Raw genomic sequence first — 27,145 nt, 5'->3', positions numbered from 1 at the left:
ACACAGTCTCTTCTAAATTAATTTGTTCTCGAACACCCTGTAATCGTTGGCTGTTTTGCGCTTTAAACAGTGCGACATTTAACTCTTGACACTTTTTATACTATTTCTATATTGTGATGTCCAAAAAATAAATTACATCTCACTCATCATAATCTATGAGATATACCCCATGTTTATCAATGTATGGGAGAAAATGACTCATTGTCAATATCCGTGGGATTTATCCCATTTGAGCAAATTTATGGGAGAAAAAATCCCATCTGACACTTTTTCTCCCATGGGAGAAAGGTGGGATAGTTGCTATGACTAAAAATCCCACCATTCTCCCATGGGATTCTGACTTTTAAGATTTCATATCTTTAAAAAAAGAGATATTTGAGAGTTCAACTTGAGACCTGTAGATACTGCTAAGAAATCCCACCAAGTGTTATAATTTATTTTTGGACATCACAATTAGAAATGGTAATAAAAAGTCTGGACAATGTCGTCTCCGAAGTTAAATGTCGCACTGTTTTTATATATCGTTGGTTTCACAGTTAAACTTCAGTCTGAGGTGGTTAAGCATTTTAGTTGTCCCACCCATGTGTGGAAATTCCATTTCACTTAATTTACACCTCACAGATTGAAATTCAGCCATTCTATTAAAAATATTTCCATGCTTTCGATGCCTGTGGCGGCATCTTCTTTAATCTTGTACAGCAGACTAGCACAGGATAATGTGAGATAATTATAATTAAATCAAGCCTTCTTGCATACACCTTTGCAATCAAAATCATCAATTAGATAAACTGTGAAATACTAATCAAAACAAATCTATCGCATTTGTAAAACGCTAGGTCGAGACTAACGTTAAATAATGGTAAATAAAATGGGGACATAATAAACAAAAATACATTATTTTTACTGATTTACTTTATAAATTCAACATATCAGAGTAACCGAGTAGCAGTTTTACTGACTGATACTCGCATCATTCGATGATTAACCGGTTAACCGGGTACTCGTTGACAACACTAGAAAAAAGCAATAGCTATAAACCAATTTCTTTGAAAACGCTCACAATGAATAAAAGCTTGAAAATAAAATTGCATCAATTATATCTACAATCAATTCTATTGCAAAACAACTATGTATGTTTTATTTTCACACAAGAAAAAGGTGATGGTTGTGGATGAATTTCTACAGAAAAGGTGCGTCAAATGACATGACTAACAGAACGATAACCGTGTAACACAAACAACACAACAGGTGGTAAAATAATTACAAAATTATATAAACACAAATACTACAAGACTAAAAAGATTGAATTTATAAATCTTAGCTTTACTTATACAATCTAACTAATTTTATCCTAAAAGCTAATGATATTGACCAGTATTACTGTATTTCTCCATTTCCTCCATTTCCCAGTATACCGTATACCACGCCCTATCATAACTCGATCATACTTGTCATGGTTGAAGTTTAGATGCAGTCACTAAAACAATGCTTTGACATTGGCAATTAGAAAGAATATTATATAAATTCATGAAATCCTTCATAGTTCTTCAATTGACTGAAAAGAATTTAGCATGAACATGTTTGACGGTGTCTTGTAAATTTGAACCCTGCTCCATTAGAACCATGACAAAAGGCTCCAGACTGTAATTGTTATATTTTGTTCAAAACTATTTTTTTTATTATGTCTCCTGAGTCCCCCACTTGACATTGCTATCTTCAAATTAAAAAAGATCAAAAATTGTTTTTCTTATTCGACGCCATTGAAGCCCTTCAGGCTTTTGATTATTAAATTGACTTAGTCTCACATTTGGGGTTCACATACATGTACATTTGAGGCACTTAGAATCCAGAAACTACCAGTTGGTACATCTGAAGAAAAATGTGAATTGCAACTTTAAACCAGGTCATTGAAACTTAAAAAAAAACACCCTAGTATAAAAAAAAAAAAAGTTTTAAGGCAAAATCTAAGAGTTTGAGTATGCATTGTTACAAAGCACTTTGAAAAATTACGCACTTTGAAAAAAATTTTCAAAGTGCGTTAAATTTGGAACCAAGTTAACACACTTTAAAAAAATAATATTTCTTTTCAAAGTACATTGATATCGACCATATTAATGCACTTTGAAAAAAAAATGTGCAAGGTGTGATGTTTACAGAGAGATTACCAGATATAATAACATATGGATATCTGACAACAGTTTAGCAAAAAGATAATTAATTTTTTGATTTTTGACAATGAACATTAATGGACTTTCAATTTGAAAAGAACTAAATTTCAATCTACTAAGGACTTCCTAATACTTATTTTCTGTATTTATAATTTTCTATTTTTTTTAAACATGTTAAATATGATCCTTAGGGGTACGAGCAATGCCACAAAATGGAGTCCAAGTTTGTATGCTCATTGAAAATAATTTTCAGCACAATATGATGGTCTTATTATAGTTATTTTATAAGTATTTAGAAGTATAAAAAAAATTGTTTATTCCTGAAAAATTTGATGGCTTTTTTTTAAACAGTTATTTGAATTGTATTTAGAGGAATGAAAAAACATATTTATGCATTTTATACATTTTTTTTTTGATTTGCATTGTATTCAATTTTGTACACTCACATACCAAAAATCAGCTCAATATCTACAAACATTAAAAAAAAAAGGAGCGGAAAACCAAGTGGGACAGACTGACAGACAGACAGAGGAACAGCGAGATAGACGGACAGCTAGAGGGACAGACAGACAGACAGTCTCAGAGGAAACCTATAGTCCCCTCCGGTTTCACCAGTAGGGGACTAATGATGCTATACATATTTTTTCAAAGTGTGTTAAGTGTCTCCATGGTAAAAAATGTTGATGTACACTCTTTATGCACTTTGAAAAATTTTTTCAAAGTGCGTTGATTTTGTCTCAAATTTAACGCACTTTGTAAATTTTTTTTAAAGTGCATTGAATTTGTTTTCCAATTTTAATGTACAGTGACTTTGAAAATTTTTTTCAAAGAGCCTATTTTTTTCAAAGTGAGTAGCCACAATGCATTAATTTTTATTATTAAAAAAAAGAATATTAAAACTGAACAGTTTTTTTTTTTGTTTTGTTATAAAAGCTTTGTGACAAATTAAAAAAAAATCTTGTTTTTTAACAATAATGTCATAAATATTCATTATATATTTTACTACAAAAATGCAGTCACACAGCAGATAGTGTAAATCTATTCATTCCTTGGGAGTGTGGAATAATGAGTGGACATGCATCCAGTTAAAGATAAATAAATAACCTGAATGTGTGAAGGCAGTCTTAATCATTTTTGTAAGAGCATCTCTGATCAAGCAGGTGTTATCTATATTTATTTGGAATTGGACAGAAGGATTAAGATCTGCAGCTGCTCTCTCCCTATGGTTTATGCCCATTTCGGATAGTTCTAGTTTGTAAGCTGTCTCAAGGCAAATAAGAAAAGAAAAAAAAAGATCATGCAAATCATAACTTGAAAGTATTTATTACTTATGTTTTTGAAGAAACAGAAAATTATATTTTTGTCATAAAACAGGTAAAATGCAACTTGGGGAGTATAAAGAAATACTTGTGACATGTACTCTGCGAGTGTCAAGGGCCATTGGCCATGTGTGTGTATGTGTTTTCAAGACATTTCAAATTATACTTTTTTTTCTACAATTCTAGGATTTAGGGAATTTCTGTCCAAAGAGCATGGAAAAGTTCATATATGTTGCATCATTTTTAAGAACTTAATGGCTGCTACTGTGATGTGTACTAAATTCTTTGAAACCAAATGGGGTTTTAAAACATTTGGTTTTTTGATGTTCCTGCTCTTCAGCATGGTGAGTGGTATTCTTACAATGAGCTAAATGAAAGTTGTCTGCTTTTTGTCTGTCTTTGTATCTCAAGTCCCTTAAGTTTTAATATATTCTAATATTTCAAAAAAATCATTTTTTTTGGAATCATTTGGCAATTTTGAAGCAAATTTTGATAAAATATTTCACCGCTGATTGAAATTTTCCTAGTTCAAGATCTGTTATGATTACTTTCAAAAATGTTAATTATGAAATTTCTTTTAAATTACATGTATCAGAATGCATGCAGGACTTGCAAAGAAGATAACAATGACACATGTTATTTATCACACTAATAAACATAATTTTCAGTAAGAAAATTGAAAATATTTTAGGCTGCATCATCTGGAGCAATTGATGAGTGCACGATTGCAGCAGTAAAAACAATAAAAACAGTTCAAAAATGCCCTACAAACAGACTTGATTGGGACACAGCAGCAAACCTTATGAACTGCTCGGCTTTAGTTCCATCACAATGTACCACTTTGAAATACCACTGTGTAGTGAACGGATTTGGAAATGCTACAATAGAAGTGTGTGCAGATCCCAGATACATCCAGCCCGGTTTGTTAATCTTGTTCTTGTGCAAAAAAAAAAAAAATAAAAATAATAATAATAATAATGAAATAAAAAATAAAAAAAATACATCTACATTAAGATTTTGTGTAATTCTAATTCACATTTAAAATTGTTTATAAAAATATAGGTTTTTTCCCCATCTATACAAAAAGATTATATTTCAGTTTTCTGATATGTTTTTCACAATAAAGCATATTATACTATGTAGAAAAAAATCTATGACAGCTAGTAGATGTGTTTAAGATTTCCTTGCACAAATATTGGAAAAAAAACTTTCAGTAAAATCTGTCTTATTCAGACACCCATGGGTTCCATAAAAATTGGCTGGATTACACAACATAATGGATTAGATAGCATTTTAAAACACCTTTCAGATCATTTTTGACTTCTTTTGACTTTGATTTTAAAAAAAGAATATCATTAAACTGTGATGTGCAAATTTATGATACATGTACATGTCATCTTTATATTTCACGTATATAAATAAAATATTGATGAGAACAAAATTTGGAATTATAAAGTTAATACTTATATTATCGAGTTTGATCCTAATTTAGAAAGTGAAATTTGATTCCCAAATGCATGCTTCTGTCTTGGAACTTTGTAAACGAGCAACTTGAGGGTAATATTTTTCCATGCACAATAAAAACTTTTTTTAATACCTCTACTGTTATTACTCTATATAAAATCAATACCATAAAACCACAGGTACTTGTGGACAGGACCCCCCCCCCCCCCCCCCCCCGATATTCAACCCCAGGGCTTGTTGGAATTTTTTTTCACAAATTATATTTATTACACTTATTCATCATGTGTACCATAGGAAAAAATCGTGAAAACCCCAAAATAATCGTTCCACATAAAAAATACCCCACTATACATTATAAGAGAGACCTTTCTCTCTTATAATGTATAGTGGGGTATTTTTTATGTGGAACGATTATTTTGGGGTTTTCACGATTTTTTCCTATGGTACACATGATGAATAAGTGTAATAAATATAATTTGTGAAAAAAATTTCCAACAAGCCCTGGGGTTGAATATCGGGGGGGGGGGGGGGGGGGGGTCCTGTCCACAAGTACCTGTGGTTTTATGGTATTGATTTTATATAGAGTAATAACAGTAGAGGTATAAAAAAAAGGGGGGGGGTCCTGTCCACAAGTACCTGTGCATAAAACTGTCTATTTCCCTGAGAAGATACCATTTCACTCATCTGAGGACTACTCCCTGAAAAATCGGAGCTACTCCCTGGGACTACTCCCTCATGAATATTTATTAATAATTTTAACCAATTAAAATGAACAGTGTGCGGACCCTTCAAAGAATCTCAAGTCTGTGACGTAATGTTATTAGCAATGTAACTATGACGTCAAAACATTTCGACATGTGATGTCAAAATCATACTGGAATTCTAGCAAAATGAAGACAACGATAATCCTTCGAAGTGTCAGTGAAATTATTTTATATTTTTTAATAATTTTATTTTTCTCGGTATTGATGCATTAGTTATCTTACAATATTTTTTTATGACATGCATTTGTGATTATTTAAACACCTCTTTATTCTTTTAAAAAATGTCTGAGTCTCTAGTTTAATAAATCTCCCAAGATTGTTTCAGTATAATAAAACAGTTACGGAATGGGTACTCAGGAAATGTCAAATTTATGATTCCCCTCGGCAGGAAACTATTTCCCTTAGCGGCTTCGCCGCCTCTGGAAATAGTTTCCTCTCTTGGGGAACCATAAATTTTATATTTCCCTCAGATCCATTTCATAACTGTTTAATAAAACTTTGCACTGGCTCTACAGTATCATCTTTCAAATTTGCAATTTCTCTTTATTAGCAATGCTTGTAAGTAAGAATGTTTATTGACATTTGTATTTGAGAGTCTTGGTAGGGAATTGTTAGTTAATTCCCTCCTTAGTAATATGCTGAGAAAGATCGAAATATTAAATTAACTTTTTGAAATCTTTTTTTATTATAATAATTAAGTTTAAGGTTGTAATAGCAAAGGTATGCAGGACAAGAGATCAGTTTCAAAATAAGACGATCTTTTTCAGCTCATTACCTTTATTTTTTTTTGTGAAAAACTTGTTGTTGAATTTGATATAAGTTTGATTTATGTAAATTGTAAATTTACATGTGTATTAATTTTTTTTTTCATTTAGGATATTGTCCAGAATTTAACGAAAGAGGGAGACAAGTCCAAAACCGCCAAAATTTCTCACTTAAAGAAATAAAAATAGTTTACAACTCAACAGATGTATATAAATGTAAGTTTATTTTGTTAAAAGCTTATTTTTATTAGTTTATCTGAACCAAAGCCAAAGTATGCTTTTCTAATCAAAGTTATTCCCTTGTTTTTCTGGCTGCATGTCTTTTGTCTGAGAACTTTTAAAGAACAACTTAGCCAATCTTTGATTGAATGCTGTTGCCATGGTTACTAAAAATAGAAATTTCTGTAAAATTCCTTTAAAACATTACTCCTGCAAAAGTTTGGTTTGATTTCAGTCAAATATGGCACACAATTAGACTACACTATGATACATAATAGTGTATATCGGTTTTTTGATTTCAGTAAATGATGTTGCCATGGTTACTAAAAATGGTTATTTCTGTGAAATACTTTGATTTCATTATAACTTGGTACACAAGTAGGCTAATTAAGGAGGCTCATTACACCCCCAGTTTATTTTAGATTCATTACAGCACCACTTATTATGTAGATTTCAAATATCCAAATGGAGGTTATGATACAATAAATATTTTTAAGATTTTTTAATCTTTTTTCTGATTTTGGTTAAATGTTTCATTTCAAGTTTCTGATTGATAGTATTGCAGAAATCTCAGTGTCAAGTGATGGATATCATCTTCAGATATATGTAAGAAATATAATAACACTTCATAATATTCAATGTTATTTTTATTAAAAAAAATAATCTTCTCTCAAAAAAGAATTTATGTGATTTTCTTCTTAATCATTGCATGAATAATTTGGAAAATCAGTTATATTATAAATAGACAAGGAATGTATATTAATGGATAACAAGTGACAAATTGAATGAAAAATGTTTTAAGGAAATGAAAATTCCAATTTAAAAAATAATTGGAATAAAAAATCCACTTGCAAGAGTTATCTTTCCTAAATCCCCTGACCCAAAACACTCAGGAACGGTTGAACATATCAGAATAAGCTAAATTTTCTAGAATGATTTACAATTTACAAAGAAATAAAGACAAGCACACAAACCAACAAGAGTACAGTACTCTAAAAGCGCAAGTCAATTACATGCATAATTTATTTCAACGAGGTTGTAGATTTCAACTCAAATTTCCTCTATACGTACATGTTGTCAGTGGTAGAACTTGCTACTTTCGCTATGACATTGTACACTACTTGGGTAGCGAAGATTTGACTGTCATTCTCTTTGGTGTCTACTTAAAAATAAACCTTCTTCCTTCGTGATTTATAATGAATCCGTTGTTCTCATCGTTTTCAACATCACATGTAGTTATTTTTAGAGCATTTTAAAGACTTAGATCATCAGCAAAGCGAACCTTGTACAATTCTTCCCCAAGAGAAAATGGACGAAACAATGGAGGTTTATTTTTCTGTGTAATACATCATCAAGAAGTGGTGTAATGAGCCACCTTAAGATACATAATTCTATTTATTGCTGCATGTTGCAAAGTTTCAAATCCAAGTGATACTTTTCCTTCGTTATACTTACAGACCAGTAGAGCTACAGTCTCATCAGAGACTTCTGGTTGAAGTATAGTTAAGTTTGCCTAAGATCATGGTCCCAGGAATAACTTGTAGTATGAGATACAATGAATGGTTCAATTTTTAGACCAGATATTCTATTATAATCAAGGAAATTCAATCTCAGTTATCTGCATTTTGGTGCATGGAGCTTATGTTTAGCATGCAGCACAGGTGCTATGGATTGTGGGAGGGGAGTGGGTATTGCTGTCATAGGAAATGAAATAACATGGAAATGATTTGGTCTGTAATGTTTAAAATGCATATTCTTGAGCTGTTCAAAAAGTTTCCTGGCATTATTTTGGGGGTCATAGGGTCAAAGAATTTTCTTCCAAATCTTGTAAATATAGATACAGCAAAACCCATTTAGTACGAACACGGATATAGCGAACTTATGAATATAACGAAGTTTTTTCAGATCCCCGGCAAAAATCTTAACAAATCCTTGTAATATTTTACGATAAACCGAACACGGATATAATGAATATACGGATATAGAGAATTGATTTTGTATCCCGTGTAAGTTAAAATAACGCAAAATACATCTTTTGTAACTAATTTTTAAGATCACAAAATTTAAAGTATTGAACTGACATTGTTTCCATAAGTATGTGTGTTTGAAATTAAATTTATCTAAAATTTGTAGTTCTCCAAGATATTTTTTTTGCATTTAACATTTCCCTGAACATATTCGGCAGTCATACTTAAAGGAAAACGTGTATTACGAATTTGCTTTATATAATTTTACGAATTTTTTATTCGGATATAAAGAATTACGGATACAGCAAAGTAAATTTAAGGTCAGAGGACTTCGCTATAACTGTGTTTTACTGTATTCTATAAGAGCTCGAAAAATTTCAAAGCAGATTTAAATTTTGACAATAGGCATTTTTAGCAGGAGTGCTTAAATTGATAAAATATTGAATATCACTTGCAATGCATTTAGCATACTATCCTATTAGGAAGTAATACTTCTCTTTCTTGAAAACATATAATTATTATAAACATAGAAATGATAAAACATGGAGATGTATTATGCAAACGAATGAAGAGGTACAGTACCGACCGGACACAACCTAACACCAGAGCGAACCCAAAGTGCACCCTGGGTTTGCTTCCTGGGTTCGCTCGGGGTCCGCTGTGGGTCCGCTTCAGAAAATTTGGGACCACTCTGGGTGCGCCTCGGGTCGCTCTGCGTTCGCTCGGGGTCAGCTCTGGGTCCGCTAGAGCGAACCCGGCGTTCGCTTTCCGGGTAAGCTTTATGCACTCATGCGTGAAGCGGACCCCGCTTTAATCTTGCCATCAGTAAGCCCCACCCCTTGTATATTCCAAATACAGTAGTGAAATCGATCATTACTGTTTTTATGATGATCGAAACATGTACATGTAAGTGAGAATATGGAGAACGTTGATAAATTTTCAAGAATTTCTCCATACAGTTGATGTAGAATTATAACTTTTATTTTTCTTAACTTACAAGCTAAGTATATCTTGAAAGAAAAAGAAGAAAAGGTGTTAAGGAGGCTGGGGGGTCAACAAATTAACCATCAGATATAACTATATTTTTTAGATATGATATCTTAATCTGTCAACTATCATTTAGCAAACAAAAATTTCAAACATTTTTTTAAAATTTGATCATTTTTGTATATCTTTATATGGAACTCTTCTTTTAAAGGAGATCAATATAGTCTGAAAATGGCCACAACCACCCAGCCCTCTTAAATTTATTTTCGATTAATTGGATGGAGTGAAGTTGATAAGAGTATCTTAATAAAAAAAAAAGCTTTCAAATTCATTTATTTACAATTATTCATGCATTTTAAAATAAGTTTGAACTTCCAATTGTAATTGCAATTGCTAAATCGTAATTTAAATGTTTGAAAGACAAACAACTGAACTATGATCTTATCTATGAAATAGCTGAGACATACTGTACACGTAAAATGCTAAGTTTTCATATTTAGCCGTTTACATTTACATGTTAGCTAGGTTGTCGTCCATTACATGTATATGTAGGTCGTGATAATCACTAAAAATTCTCATACAGTGTACCTTGAGTTTTGTTTTACAGATCATTTATAAATTACTTCCATGCTATAAATCATTGTTTTATAAGGCGAGTTTAATGGAAGGCTTATAAAAAAAAACAGCATCAACAACAATCAAAAAACAAAAACAAACAAAACTGGTCCTTAGATAAGAATATATTATTTTTTTGAAGTTGTTTTCAAATACATGTAAATGATCATTTGAATAGTTTGTGTTCCTTACTGGTTCATGACCCCCCCCCCCACCCCCCCCCCCCCCCCCACAGGGGTAGACAAATAGAATTTTTCAGTACTTGCCCTCGGACAGGTTACCATCGTAAAATTACTTGTCCTATCAAAAAGTATGCTTGTCCCACCTTTTTCTTAATTAACACAAAATGAAAGCATTATCGTTAAACATTAAATTATTTCTCAACTGATACACTACATGGGGACCAAACTAAACTCAAAATCACTTAATTCTTCCACAGAAAAAAATAGAGGTAAGTCTTGTTCCAGGGAGATTTCTTAGCTTGTGCAGTGCGCATATCTACATGATCTATATACAGGTACATGTATATAATTTAAACATTTCTCTGTATCACTTTAACATCCCAAAAATACTCAAAGAGAAAAAAAATGAAGACGTCAAATCATTTGATGATGTCTAATTGCAAGGCATATGAATATCAAGCATTTAATAGAATTAAAGTTCACATTGTCAACTTACAATTTCAAACTGAAAAAAGTTATTTCATATCCTGCATAATATGCATACATGATCACATATTTTAGTAGTAAAATTTTACATTTAAGATTCAGATTTCTTTCCGTATTTTCGGGGTATTAGTAAAGTCAAAGTTTCAGTCTTTTTTCTTCAAATACTTTAATGAGGTATTCCCTATTTTTTTTTTATTTAAAAATAATGTGTATTTATTTAATTGAAAACAAAAATATATTATACAGTATTTGATTATGAAAACCACCACAGCATGCCGATAGTGACTTTCTGTGATCGCCAGTCAACAGCTCCAATTTTAGTATCAGTGTAAAACGTTTATATTCATGGCATGATTTTACATTTTACAATACCTAAAAAGGTCTAAAAATCCTCGTCAACATTTTTGCCATGGAATCAATAGCTGCTATGTTTTATTTTAAATACACATGAATGGGTAAATTCTAGAGGAGTTCCGACTGAGTATTCGATGTAGTGATGAACAGCAGCGAAAAACAGGTGCTCTACTGTGATTCATTACATTTCAATTTTTTATTAACTTGACAAACACTTGTCCGCGGGCAGGTACCACTTATCAAATAACTTGCCTGCCAAACAAAATTGGTTGTCCCGGGCGTCGGGCAATGCTATTTGTCTAACCCTGCCCCCCCCACCCCCCCCACCCCCCACCCCACTACATACATGTACATACTGGAGCGGCATGTTAACAAACAAAATTCTAAATGTTTAAAAATAAATAAAAACAAGAAAGAAAACAAACAAAACTGTAAATTCGCATGATTAAGTAGATGAAATTAAGATAATTTTTTTATTATTGTTTTATTTCGATGAGCCCCCCCACCCCTCTCCGTACTCGAATTGTTTTCTATGGGCCGGTTGTAGCAATTTTAATTTCAAATAATATACAGTGTTCCCTCTTTCTCTCTCTCTCTCTATCTATCTCTCTCTCTCATAAAGCTATTTTACTGATTTTCAGCATTCAGGTGGCAGCAAATTACATGAACATGTACTCTTCATCAGTTCATGCAACGTACCAAAGAACTATGACGTTTTCAAATTCAAAATTCAAAAAAAAAAAAAAAGTAACTGTTAATGTAACTTAAAAGGTCAATTGAATAGCAGAATTATACAAGAAATTTTATAATATTTTGTACAGAAGTACTTTCATAGTTTTTAATGGTCAGTTAAATATTTGAAATCAATACTAGATAAATTAAAATGAGACAAAAATACCATGTCTTTGTACAGTAAATAAAAAAAAAAACAAGAGAGGCCAATGTGAAGGGGAATGAAATGTGTTAACTAACAGTGCACTAGAACTATTGGTTTGTTTAATCCATATGAGGATAGTGACAAATGGGGGAAAGTACGGGCAAATAAATAGATCAACTTTAAGATTTGTTATTGAGTACTAAATTAATATTTTGCTGATCCCTGATTATCGTGTTTTTCTTGCTTTTGGGCAACATGCCTTTATTTATCAGCTTATTTTTTAATCTATGGATCGTTACATTATACTCAGGTGACCATTAAGGCCCTTGGGCCTCTTGTATTGTATCACAGTCCAAAATCATTTTAACATTTAGATTTGGTGCCATATTGACAGAAATCTTTCATAGATATATAAAAATGGAATAGGAGAAAGAAATAATAGCAACAGGACAACCAAAAGAACAACCAAAAAAGACCCAAATTCCAGCATTAAGTACAGTCATCCTTTAGAAGTTGGAAAAATATAGAATATTATGTACTTTCAGAAGTCCTCTTTTATTTACTTTTACAGATCCACTATGTTTTGAAATAGTGACAAACACAACAAAGCCACCATCTCCTGCAACAATGAGTATAACAAAACCCTCACAAACAACAGTGTCTGAAGCTCAAACAACTCCTGGCAGGACAAACTGGAGAAATAAGGACAGTAACTCTTCTAATGCTTCTGTCAGGTAAAAGAAATGAATTGTTTTCACAGATATATTGTGGGCTGCACTCTGTGATTAGTTGCATTGCTTATACACTTTATTCTCTTAATAAACCAATTATGATATTTCATTTGTAGAAATGTTGGATCTATAACTGGGATTCTGCTTGGTACTCTTTTACCAGTTGTTGTGATATGCTGTATATGTACAATCATTTACTGGTTGAACAGGAGAAAAGGAGGACAATGGAATTCTACTGATTTTTCAGCGCACCCAGGGAAGAATGAGCAAAAGAGTACGAGTCATGCAATTTTCTTTCATAAAATTGATGCAGATTTCCGAGTTGAAAATGAGGGCACTGAATGAATGAAGGTCTTTTGTAATGCCCTCTTTCAAGAGAAGATAATTAAGAATAAGTGAAAATTAGTATTGAAAGGAACATATAGTAAAAAAAAAATGTTTAAAAATCTTCTGATGAAGAACAGCAAGGCCATGATTAGTCATATTGATATAGAAAACATGCACAGGTAATGTAGATTCAAATTTGTTAATATCATTACCCTTGGGGATAGGATGGGGCCACAATGGACGATCAAAGTTTTACATAGAATATAGTATACATCGGAAGAATCTTTAAAAATCTTCTTCTCAAGTACAGCAAAACCTTGATTGGTCATATTGATACTGAAGCATCGTCAGGTTGTGTAGATTAATGTTTGCTCAAATCATGACCTCTGAGGGTAAATTGGGTCCACAATGGTCGATCAATGTTTTACATAAGAATACATCGGAAGAATCTTTAAAATTCTTCTTCTCAAGAACAACAAAGCCATGATTGGTCATAATTATATGGAAGCATAATTAGGTAGTGTAGATTCAAGTTTGTTCAAATTATGACTCCGAGGGGAAGGTTGGGGCCACAATGGGGGAGAAAAGATTAATATAGGAATACATAGGAAAAATTTTCTCAAAAAAAAGCAAGAACATGATTAATTATATTTATATAGAAGCATTCTCAGGCATTGTAAATTTAAGTTTGTTCAAATCATGACCCCGGGTGTAGGGTGGGGCCATAATGGACGATCAAAGTTTTACATAGGAATACACGCATGTGAGTTAAGGCCAGGTATAGGCGTTTCTATGCAAATGAGCTAATAAAAACGCATAAGAAGTATATTAATTATTCAGAGAAAGTTTTGATTCATTTTCTTATGCATATTTAGTACCCACGATATAATATAGCCAGTACACATTATGACGTCACTGATCTTTCCTACTGGAGGTAATAAAACACCTCAACAAAACAGCTTCGGCGCAAGGGATTACCCTATTTATTTTTACATAAAAATTTTATAATAGTAAGAAGAATATTCTATAGATTAATAAAACTACTGCACAAATCCTAGGCATTTTCTCATTTAATCGAAATTTGAGGAAACTTAAACCAGACTGTACATTTTTACCTTGATTCAACTTAAAACTTTACAAATAGAAATTATACAACTCAGCTGTTGATATTTGTGCAGCAATACCAGCAAACTTTGGAAATTTTGCTTCTAAATATACCTTATTTCAGTTAAATAAAATGGAGCATGCCCTTGCGCCGAAGCATTTTTGTTGATGTCTCTTATAATCTTGTGTAGTAAAGAACAATGACATCATTATATGACGTCATAATGTGTACTGTCTATCTCATGTCGTGGGTACCAAGTATGTATTAAACTATAAGTTTTAACTTTCTCTGCATAATAGATATAGTCCTTAGGCATTTTAATTAGATTATTTGCATAGAAATCCCTATTCCTAGCCTTAACTCACCTGCGACATCGGAAAAATCTTTAAAAATCTTCTTCTCAAGTACAGCAAACCTTGATTGGTCATATTGACATGGAAGCATCGTCAGGTTGTGTAGATTAACATTTGTTCAAATCATGACCTCCGAGGGTAAATTTGGTCCACAATGGTTGATCAATGTTTTACATAGGAATACATCGGAAGAATCTTTAAAATTCTTCTTTTCAAGAACAACAAAGCCATGATTGGTCATAATTATATGGAAGCATAATTAGGTAGTGTAGATTTAAGTTTGTTCAAATTATGAGTTATGGATTGCATACTAGGAAAAATGTTTAAAAAATCTTCCTCTCAGGACATCAAAGCAATTATTGGTCATATTAATATGGAAGCATCCTCAGGTAGTGTAGATTCAAGTTTGTTTAAATCATCACCCCATAGTAATCAGTAATTATCCCTGGGTCATTAAGTATTCAAAGATTAACTCTGTATTTTAGAATTGTGAAATTCATATTCCCTTGTTTGAAGATGAGGATTACCCCAGTGTAGGGGTCATTCTCACAACATTTAAGAAGGTCCTGAGTCCTCTTGTGGGCATAGAACCCCTGATAAACTTCATTCTTTTTTTTTTGGGGGGGGGAGGCTTGCTTCTCTCATTAACTAGGACTCTTATGAGTACATAGAAAATGTAAACAGAAATTACATGTATGCATGTGACATGTCAGTATTTTTGGTTCTATCCTTGCATCAAGTGTTAATATTTTTTTTTTTTAGTACAAACAGTCAGTTCTTTTTTCAGTTTAATTTTATGTACTGATTTATTTTCAAAAAGATAAATTCTGGTTCTGTTGCACAGAAAGTGAACCCAATTAATTCTTCCAACCTACTGATACTTTAATATATACATGCAATTGCATTTAACAATATCCTATAGGTGTTTATTATTTATGTGAAGCCTTACTAAGTTTTACAGGTAGTAATTATTAAGATAAGTGGACTGATATATTAAATTTGACAAAGTATTTCAAACTAAATGTAACATTTTTCAATGTGCGTAACTTTTGTAACGTGTGTCCAGCTGTGGTCAGCCAATCAAATTGTAGACATTTAAACTATAAATGTTTCGTACGCCTTGTTCCTGCAGATCACATGCCAAACACGCCCGTCTTCTTTCTATATGAGTGAAAAATTCTCGAACGGGACGTAAAACAACACACAATCAATCAATCAGTAAAGCTGTAACTTGTACATAGTTTTAGAAGTTGTGACCTAAGGGTTGAGGTTACAGTATTTACATCTTAGGGTCAGACAACAATAGTTTGATACTTAAAAATAGTAATCAAAATGTGTTGTTTTTTTTTTATATGTTAAGATAATACATGTAATTTTTATTTTTAGGGCTCCTGAGGGCTGCAGATGAAAATGGTGTTGAAAATTCTAATGAAGGTGGAACTGCAACACATACACAAAATGGTAAATAAATATTTGTACATTTAGCAACAGACTTTTCTAAAATGTCCAATTGCTGGATTTATTTTGTCATTTTCTAAATCGTTTAAAACTGAAATGGAAAAATCATACCCTGTGCAATTGTGTAAATTTATTTAAATCTGGTTTGTTTTGTTAGAGTGCTTGCTGTATATCAAATGAGTCCTCCAAAATCAATGCCATAAAGAGTCAAGTTTCAATTTATAAATGTTACTCTTTACGAAATGCTATTACATGTAAAAGTGGTTTAAACTGAATTAGAACTGACAATATCAATCAAAACCATCAAGTCAGCTTTATACATGTAATAGATCATTTATCTTGATTTTAATCTCTTCGTGTAAATACTAAAAGAGATGGCTTTGTTAAATACATTACAATGATTACAACATTGTCAGAGTTAGGTAATTGCACAGTAAAATTTGTGCATATTCTATTCAAAGCTCCTACTACAGATTTGGTACTGGTATGAATAAAACGGGGTATGATTTTAGTAGATTTTCTCAAAAAGCTCTCTTTTTCAGATTCGGAATTTGATACATGATATGATGCCCAGTTGTTACTACGAAAGGGTATATCTGCAGAATTCTTCAAAAAAAACAAACAAACAAAAAAAACCCCCCAAAAAACAAGACTGCTTGCCACAGCATTTGTTTGATTTGAAAGATTTTGTGAATACTTGAACATCAAGTAGACTTACTTAAAATTCCCTAATTATCAGATTTAGAATTTGATACATGATATGGTGTCTGGTGGTTACTAAGAATAGGTTTATCTGTAAAATTCTTTCAAAATTTAACAGCTTGCCACAGCTTTGATTTGAATAAAATTTGGTGAATACATCTCTACATGCAGTAGACGAAATCAAGGTCAATATTTCTGAATATTGCATTTGAACTTGATAAATGCTTTTGCTGTAGTAACAATATATAATGAAATTCGTTAAAATGCTTCTGTTCCAATAGTAAAACAATGCATTATTCTGTGCATCAATTTTGAATTTTGAAAACTTTTACCATATTACCTTGAAGTCAATTTGAAACCTACTCCTCATACAGTTTTGGCCTGACTGAAAAATAAAAAAAATTTAAGATATTGCATGTACGAGTTCAAACCAGTAGAGCTACAGTCTTGTCCAAAACTTGTACTATTTTTTCCAAGTTTGTAAATTTTAAAATTGCAGATGGCGTTGTAGGAGAAAAGCCAGACATGGAGCTTTTGAACGGACATCCTTGTTGAGGTAACAAACATGAAGACTTGTTGTGCATTGAGAGGTGATATACCGGTAATATTGAATGAGATTCTCACAGGGGGATTGACTTGTTTGTACATAAAGAGACATTACAATACAAATGGCTTCTTTTTGACGAATGTGTTCCCTTTTGTTTAGTTAGCATGTTTATGTTTCTTTTAATCTCATAATGAAAAATAAATCAATCATGTAGGGATTGTTTTACATGTAAATATTTAAATTGTGTAAGGTTGTTCAGTACTTTTTGTGTCAATGTGTTGATAGTCATGTGTTGCAATGTGTTTACCAAGAAAATATCTTCTGTAATATTACATAAATATTTATTTGAACTTATGATAGGAAATTAAGAAATGTTTCAATGTAAGAGAAAGTTCTTATCTAATATTTATGTACATATACCATTACACCATATAATTGGTACATGAATGAAATGAAAGTGATAATTTGATAATAATGATGAATATAGCTGATGTAACTGTATGCTTACGTTTTTGGAATGTGATATGGATAAATGATGTGACATTATTAACATTGCATGCTTGATGAAATTATAATCAGTATGACATATATTAAATAGTGATGAAATTTCACAAATATTTCTTGAGCAATAAGAATTCTTTCATTTTTAATTTACAGCATTTTATATTAGGGCATTTGTTTATAAAAAAAAACAAACCCCAGCAACAACAAGTTATGAATTTGGAATATATACATATGTTTATTGTTACAGAATTTATGTTTGTTAAATAATTTTTATGCCCCGCCATGAATATGGCCGGGGCATATAGTGTTTGTCATGTCCGTCTTCCGTCCGTCCATCCTTCCGTCTTTCCATCCTTCTGTCCTTCCATCTGTCTCTCCGTCACGCTTTGAGTTTAGCTCCGTTCAAAGCTCAGTTTCAAAGAAACTATCCAAGATATTTTTATCAAACTTCTTATGCTGATAGATATTGATGAGAATGAAGAAACCATCCAAGATATTTTTATCAAACTTCATATGCTGATACATACTGATGAGGGCTATTCAACTGCATCAATATTTTTTTTTACCTTGACCTTTCCTCTGACCTTGACCTCCCTTTTCTTAAATTAGTGTTTAACTCAGTTTTAAAGATACCATTCAAGGTAGTGTAATAAAACTTCATATGTTGAAACATACTGATGAGAGCTATTCAAATGCATCAACATTTTTGGACCATGACCATTCCTTTGACCTTGACCTCACTTTTCTTAATTTAGTGTCAAACTTCATATTATGATACATACTGATGTAAGTTATTCAACTGCATCAATATTTTTTGACTTTGACCTTTCTTTTGACCTTGACCTCACTGTTCTCAATTAGTGTTTAACTCAGTTTTAATGAAAACATTTATAATATTTTTATCAAACTTCATATGCTAATACATACTGATGTAATCTTTTCAACTGCATCAACATTTTTGACCTTGATCTTTCTTTTGACCTTGACTTCATATATTTTGAATTAGTGTTTAGCTCAGTTTTAAATAAACCATTCAAAATATTTTTATCAAATGTAAGTATGCTGATACGTATTTGTGAGAAGTATTCAACTGCATCAAAAACATTTGACCTTGGACTTTCCTGTGACCTTGACCTCACTTTTCTTAGATTTGCAGAAACCATTTAAGATATATTTATTTAAGTTTATGCACTTATACATAATTTGGTGAGAATTTATCATCTATATCCAACTTTTTAGATTTCAGTTTCAATTTTAAAGAAACTGTTCAAGTTATTCACATCAAATTCATACACTAATACAAATTTTCATTTTGCATTACTAATCTACCCTCGGTGGGGCATTCATGTCCTATGGACATATTTCTAGTTGCATTTTATATCACTTAAGAACCCTCTATACACTGCACATTAAAGAGTTCCAATTCCATGGTATTTTTATGAAGTTAGAGTGATCTGCCCTTAGATCTAAAATGAAATAAATTGAAATCTAAATTTATTATTCAATTTGTAATTAATTCAAAAATTCTGAACATTTCATTTGGTCTAGTTGAATTAATTGAATGCCTTATTTGCATGTATTTTTGCCATTTAAATAAACAGCAGTGATTTCAGTTCACGAACAATTCATTGTCTTTGAATATTTTTCCTGGGGATAAATGGCAGGTACCCTATGTTGAAAATTAAATAGATAAACTCCATATTTATATCTTTATATGATATAATTTTCTCAGAGCCTAAAAACATTTTTCATTGGTGTATAGAGGGTCCTTAAAAATTGCTGCTTCTAATCAGTCTTTTTGAGTAAAAAGAAAATAAAAAAGAAAATTTCTTTCAGGTCATGATTCAGTGTTAGTACTTGTATGTTGTTTCTAACCATTTGGAAAGAGGAAAATACTAAGCTATGATTTTGCAAGATTTCTTCTGAGCAGAAGCAATTAAAAAAAAAAATCAATGAATACAGAGATATTTCTAAAAATAGCAGGAAGTTGTAACAATTGATAGCTTTATTATGGAACAATTATATATTCAATAATTCCATTTCCTTTACTAGTCATGTTAAAAATTGTTTTCAAAGTTAAATTGCAATTATTTGGGGTACACATATCCATATTTTTTGTTAGAACATGTATAGGAAAATTGAATATTTTTAAAAGGCTCATTTTATTTAAAGTTAGTGCAGTTAGTGTTTTCACAATAAAATGTGTATTGGTTTTATGAAGCACTAGATGAAATCCCGCGCAAGCGCGGGGAATTGAATCTATACTACTACCGACAGAAAATATTTTGTAGTTTCTACTGACAGCCTACAGGCTTATAGCAGGAAGAAATACTTTGTTCAAAATCTCGCTTGAAGTAAATGTACGTCTCCACCCCCCAACCCCCCCTTTGTAAAAACTTGAAAATTAACAATTTCATTAATTGACGTTTATTGTGAAACCTGTTATACTATGTTATGGATATTGTACTTCAGATACTCTTATTTCATTCCCGTCAAGTATAAAAGCACTGAATCTGCACATTTTACTGGTAAATTGATTTGGGGGGGGGGGGGGGTTTCAAAATTCACAGGTACTTGGGTCTTGGTTTATAAATATGTTTATACATTACTGATATTTAAATAATGTTCTATACTTTTTTACATATCAATAAGGTACGTACATATTTATAAACCAAGACTCAAGTACCTGTGTAAAATTAGCTTTTAACGCCATATAAATAGGCCGAGTATTTTATACAAAAGACTGTTTTCAAAAAAAAAAAAAAAAAAAAAAAAAAAAAAAAAATGAAATGTATTGATTAAAGCACAAAATTTTACATCTTTAATTGTTTTCGTACAATACCGTATTCATTATTTTTCTCTTTACATGTAAGCAAGTTTATTACGAAGTACAAATTGTACTTCGGGTTCGTTGCCACGACGCTCTCAGTAAGGAATATATACAAATTTTACCGATAAATTTATTAGGAAAACCTACTACATACATGTATATATATGTAATGGTCAGCATAATTATTACAAATCACAGTCAAAAATAACATTTTGACCATAAATACAACACATGGGTATAAGAACGGGGGGGGGGGGGGCATAATTTTGCCGATATATTAGAATACTATAGAAAACATAGCTACTATACGCTTATACCCCCTGAATAATAACTTTTGATGACCTTTTTTTTGATAGTAGATAGCCCTCCCTCCCCCCCCCCCCCCCCCCCCCCCCCCCCCCCGCTGAATTTGCTTCCTACGGGCATGTCACATATTGAATGCAAAAACAATTTGAACAGTATTTTCAAAATAATTACTCTTTGACCGTTTTAATCATAACTGTATATCTATATCTATATATATACATATATATATATATTCAAACTTTGTTTGTGGAACATAAAAAATGTAAATATAAGAAATGAATTTAATTTTTGAAAATTCATGAGATATATGAACTGCAAAGCTTCTCACCGGCATATTATTATGAAACACTCATATGCTACCTATAAAATATACAAACGTGAAGCGTCGTAGTTGATGTTCTCAAAAATTAAAATCGTATCTTATTTGAATGTATGATTTGGGAGTAACCTTGACTTGATATATTTTATGTTGGTATTTAATTCTGTACCATGTTACTTTAAAATGTTAACTTGCATATTGTCTTGGATGAAAAAAAGTGAGGCAAGTCCCTTTGGATCAAAATCTGACGACAAATTACATAAGGCATACTATACATCAACATACTAGTATTAAAAAAAAATTCGTAATGAATTGTGGCCAAAGTGTGAAAGGTTTCATTTTTTCTGAATTTGTAGGGGGAAAAGTCGTAGAATACAATTTAGAATTTATACGAAATTTACATTTTACGACCTTTGTGTCCAGATAGATCGAAGAGTATCTTGATGTATCATATTCTCGTAGAGAGTAAAGATTCTGATTTCTTTATTGACCAACAAATATAACAACAACATAGAGATGTTAGCAACTCTTAACTGTGTTCTGCATTCAACTTTAATCCCATATGAACGGAGATTATTTATAGATTAGGCTAGCCGATTTTCAAGATAAAAGTTCTTTATTCACTAATACAATCATCCTTTTATCTCAAATTCTTGCAGTGAAGAATTCTGGAATGCATTTTGATTTTCTGTGAGCTTTTCTTTCTGTTCTCGTGTATACTTGAATATACTTGTTACTTGGATGTTATAGTTGTAAGATACGTAGTATTGATTTAGGATTGGCCTATTTCATCCACAGCTACATATATACCATTATAAGCACTTATGCTGTGCAATTCGTAATACTGTGACCTTATTGGATCAGACATAATCAAGGGTGAGCCTTTTTGACGGATTTTGTCTTTTCTTCTGCATACATATTTTCTTATAATTTTAATGGCCATTTTGATAATTACCCCCAAGAGCAGTGTAGCACAAATTATTATTGCTATGATAAAAGCACTAAAAAAGCTCCAATGATCTGAAATGTTCTTATCAGAATCGGATTTCAAAATTCTTGATTCATTTCCAATAATAATGACCGAAGGAGTGGTGCTCCGATCTTTCGTTCGATAATTGCGATATGTATTGATAACTGTGTTCATTTCCTTCCGCTTGACAAATGACAACGTTGATTTTCTGTTATAAGGTCCCGATGAGAACAGGTACTGTCTGTATTCATCTATAAGAAGAAAGTATGATATTTTGTTATATTCACAAACATGCAGAACGCAATTTGACTCATTTTATAAAATATCTGGCTTTAAAATGCTTACGCTATAATAAGTACGAGGGTTGTCCCCAAAAAACGCGAACATTTTCAATATCTTCTGTTTCACTAACACTATAAAGTTAAAAATTGGCATACACCATAATCAACATTTTTTTTTTAATAATGCATAAAAATTTCAATAAAATATATCTATAAATAACATTTTTCTCTCAGGTAAACGAATCTTGCAAAATAGCTGTCGGCGCAACATTGACGACGTCAAAACGTAACTCGTGGCGTTTGTGAATTTAATATGGAATCGTGCGTCTGATAAAATTTGTTTGAAGCATAAATTCGACATTGTATTTAATTTTCTTTTAGTTATCAAGTTATCCATCTCAGGTATTAGTTTGCGTTTTCAAAAGATTGCGGAATTAATTCTTTTAATAAACTTTAACAATTTTTCAACCTAGGTCATAAGTGAACCTAACTGCTTTCTCAGTTATACGGCCGTCGCCACGTATGACGTCCAGCTTCTCACTTTTCAGTTTGTTGGTCTACCAAACGCTTCTTCCATCGAATAACCAGTCAAGCCATCCCCGTACCTCTTGAACTAGGTATAAATCTGTGTCCGAGATATATGTTTGTGTCGTTCCATCGTTTACATATCTTTTTCCCGTGTGGACAGGAGTCATATCCCGCTCAACAGTACTGCTTGATAATTTAGTGCTCCGCATTCTCGCCCGACGTCACTATTTTTGACAATATCTAAGTAAAGGTGTTTTTGCATCTAACGTCATTTTTTTGTCATTTGTGACGCTAAATTAATGAATTTTTACACATGAGTACTTCAGATCATAGAGATTTCATGGAAGTAATTTTTTTCACATTATATTTCCGTATAGCCTGGTAATAAAGAAAACATTTCTGAAAATGCTATTTCTAAAACTTGAAAAATTGCCTTGCGCCGAGCAGCGATATTTGACAACCTGTAAAAGCTATTTTTACATTCATATGTCATTAAAACTTTATAATATTTTGTCAAAATAGCAAAAATTTCATTTCCCAACAAGGTGCAAGAAATTCTTTATTTTGGTCGAATAGTTTTTGAAATGTTTAAAAAGTTCGCGTTTTTCTGGTACAACCCTCGTAAAAGTGTTGATCTGTGTGCCTCGACAACCTCCATATCACAAGGTTTGGATTACAGAATGTTTAAAGAAAAAAAATTCACAGGAACCATTAGAAACGCAGAGACACATAAAATCTTAACAGTTACACAGTACATTTTCTTTTTGACTTGGCCAAAAAAATTGAAAAAGTAATAAACAAAGAAAACAAAATAAACAAGATCAACAAACAAAAATAATATCGCTTCGTGCCCTAAAGCTATAGAACGCATTTTGCTCCTCATCATTAAACAGTAGCTATTCTAGCTAGAATAATCAAATTGTGTCTCGGGACAGGCCCTCACCACCAGGTCCGTAGGACGTTATCATTTAACGATAGAACATTCTGCCTATAACTATGTATTCAAACCCCATAAACTCTAATGATGAAGTATAGTAGCACATTTCATACCAGACTCAGCGATACATCCATAAGAGAAATTGCATTCTTTTCTGGGACATGTGCATATTTTCTGGCACTGTTCTCCATATGTAGGGTACTCGCATTTTTTACCACAATTCAGATCAAAGTATCCAGGTTTGCAACCTGTTGAAAGATAAGAAGAGTATTATTAGGCTTGCATACTAAATGACTGTGTAACTGCCTGAGGTAGCTACAAATCGTCGACATTTAAGGAGCTTGTCATTGAAACACATATCTGTAAAGCATATATAATAAATTACTATAGATCAAAATTTGGCTAAGTTAACCACATATACATGTCTGGACATGTATTAAAGTCCTTAGTATTTTTTCCTTGATATTTATTACGTACGAATGCATTTTCCAGTGATTTGATCCCGATTATATCCATCGCAGCATACAGGTCCAGTGTTACTAAACAAAGGTGTGGGAAAATGTAAAATAATTAAATTTACAAAATTAATACTTTAAATTCATTGAGCATAAACTGAAAAAAGAAAGTAAAAAGAAAGCATCAAGAGTTTAACTACATGCATGTATGGTGATTTTTTTCTTACCTGTCGCACACCTCTTGATTTAATCCTATTGATGCTGAATTTATAAAGATAAATATATAAAATGCAAAATGCAGGAAAAGATCCATATCAATGTACTAAATTTCATGTACAAATCTACTTTCTGTTTAATTTTAGACAAAAAATTCCGCAGGGCTAATTCTTAAAATAAGAGTGATTTAAATGCATAGCTGTATTTAAGAGGTGATCATTCAGAACATGTGCGTCTTCCTGGAGCGTTATTTAGTCTTGTTGAAATAATTTTAACTTAAGGAGATGAAGGACACATGGTCACATGACTACGTCATAGTCTCTGATACTACTGAATATAAGTTCAAAACCTAGTTTAAGCCATCAGCACTTGCATAATTTTTGACAATTTGTTTTACTTCAACATCTAATTTAAAAATATTTATGAAGTTTTAACTTGAAAATATTAATAAATCACAGAATAGATTAATCCACTCGTCTGTGCGCCAACAAGTCGGGGACGTCATACAAGATCTCTTAGTACAGCAAGATCATACCCGGTGAATACACATGAAGAACGGGTTGGGTCATAATCATAATCATGGTAGGGTACTTTGTAAATTAGGGAACTTAAAAACATTTTTACATGGTTTTTAACAAATCTCTTTGTATGTATATCTTATTTCACTTATTTAGCTTGTGTTTGACGTCATAGTAGGTTTTTCCCGTTATCGAGAAATGTAAACATGACACATTTTTTCCAAGCTTATGTCCTGTTTGACTAAGTCCTGTACAATATTGCAGTAAGCTTCACCTTTCGATATTTTTTACAGTTTATTAACAAAATGAAGGACTTCATTTTCAATGTAAATTATCAAATATTGAATGATAGATTTTTTTTTGGAAATCAAGTTTTTTGTTGTTTAAGTTGTCTAAAAAACACACGCAATTTTCACTATCCTGATGCAGTGTGACTAAAAATAACTTGCTTTTTTGAATTTTAAACTTATTCATATTCTGAAATATGTTAAGAGATACACGTCCACAGAAATATTTTTTTTATATCTATGATAAAAAATTCCAATTATGGACAAAATGGTGGGTCCGTAAACATAGAAAATCGAAACTCTACTAAGACACTGTAGGGCATGGATTTTATTAATTAATATCTCTAAAATAAGGCCTTATGATATAACTGCTGTAAAGTACGTGGGGCATACAAAATTAGTGATATACAAAATGTGAAAAAAATTAAATGACAATTTTTTTTTTCACCTCAAGGTCCTTCTTCCCCAATTTACTAAAATATTTTGAATTTTTATATATATATATTTTATTATTCGTTTCATATAAACATACATGTATAATGATTGCTGAGATGAAATGCTATAATTATAATTTAAGAATAAAGGCATTCATAAGTCATAAATTTTAGAAAAAATATATTGCTACGCTGAATATTGCTTTTAAAAATTACTTTAATTAAAATTATTTATTATGCAGGATCAATATACAGTGTAGAATTAAACATTTTACTTGATTGTAGTTGATACGACATGCATAAAATAAATACATGTAAATAAAGCATTGAATTGTATGTACTCTATAAGTCAATTTTGCGTACACATGTATCAAACGTAATCTTTCGAAGTTGCCAACACCATTTTCATTTGGCCAATTAGTCACTAATAGCTTTCGGTAGAGTAATTTTTTTGTAAACAAGATCAATGATGATTTAATTTCAAATCTTACAAGAAAAAATAGCTTAGAAAATTAGAATACGATAGGTATTACATCTTAGAATAGCAAAATAATTTGTTCTATTTTCTTCTGTAATGTTCACTTATATTAATTAAATGTTCCGTGCAATGTATCAATTTTTAGATGGAAGATATGACGGAAAGGAAAAAGGGCATTTGTTTTGTACACGTATGTCGTAGCGCAATCATAAATGCTTAAAATGTAAATTATAGTTTGAATATTGTAATACATGTACTAATAACAAACAATTAAGAATGTACTTAAAACTGTTATCATCAATCAAATATTCCATATCACCACTAATAGAGGGCTTACGACCGTCACGGTAGCTCAATCGGTAGGACGCTTGTGATTGGAAGGTCGTGGGTTCAAACTCTGGTCACGACAAACCAAAGTCGATAAAAATAGGTGGCAACTTTTCATTCGCCAAGAGCTCGGTATTTTGAAGTGGAAGTTGCTCTCCCTGAAGGCCGTGTGTAAGTCTTAATTTGAAGTCCTTCACTGGTATATGTAACCATCTCTATATGATTGAATTAAATATTCTTTAATGATACCTAAACAACATACAATTACTCAACCAAAGGCTGATGGTTTTTTTTTTTAAAAATTACTCTATATGTATTGAATAGTTGTGTTTTATCATCTTCAATAAGCAATATTCATTTCCGGGG

The 27,145-nt window shown here is 31.6% G+C and overlaps 1 protein-coding gene and 1 long non-coding RNA gene across 2 annotated transcripts in view; one reads left to right on the top strand and one right to left on the bottom strand.

Moving 5' to 3' along the window:
- LOC133203980 (uncharacterized) overlaps nucleotides 1-18,054 on the top strand; it is a 22,941-nt gene extending 4,887 nt beyond the window's left edge. The window contains exons 4-10 of the mRNA XM_061339770.1: nucleotides 3,674-3,831; nucleotides 4,179-4,407; nucleotides 6,591-6,695; nucleotides 12,738-12,900; nucleotides 13,014-13,171; nucleotides 16,069-16,143; nucleotides 17,342-18,054. Of these exons, the coding sequence (XP_061195754.1) occupies nucleotides 3,674-3,831; nucleotides 4,179-4,407; nucleotides 6,591-6,695; nucleotides 12,738-12,900; nucleotides 13,014-13,171; nucleotides 16,069-16,143; nucleotides 17,342-17,397 (944 nt within the window). The 3' untranslated portion in view covers nucleotides 17,398-18,054. The remainder of the gene's footprint in view (nucleotides 1-3,673; nucleotides 3,832-4,178; nucleotides 4,408-6,590; nucleotides 6,696-12,737; nucleotides 12,901-13,013; nucleotides 13,172-16,068; nucleotides 16,144-17,341) is intronic.
- A 6,164-nt stretch (nucleotides 18,055-24,218) lies between these two features.
- On the bottom strand, nucleotides 24,219-24,841 carry LOC133203944 (uncharacterized). Its single transcript, XR_009723507.1, has 3 exons — nucleotides 24,747-24,841; nucleotides 24,542-24,603; nucleotides 24,219-24,312 (listed from the first exon to the last, which is right to left on the bottom strand). It is a non-coding gene; the product is annotated as an uncharacterized LOC133203944 (long non-coding RNA).
- Between the last annotated feature and the right edge of the window lie 2,304 nt (nucleotides 24,842-27,145).

Source organism: Saccostrea echinata, unplaced genomic scaffold, assembly GCF_033153115.1.
Source record: "Saccostrea echinata isolate AGI-Se365-2 ecotype Australia unplaced genomic scaffold, CSIRO_AGI_Sech_v1 ptg000052l, whole genome shotgun sequence".
NCBI lineage: Eukaryota > Metazoa > Mollusca > Bivalvia > Ostreida > Ostreidae > Saccostrea > Saccostrea echinata.
Note: the sequence above shows the minus strand (reverse complement) of the source record. Positions and strands in the feature narration are given on the sequence as shown.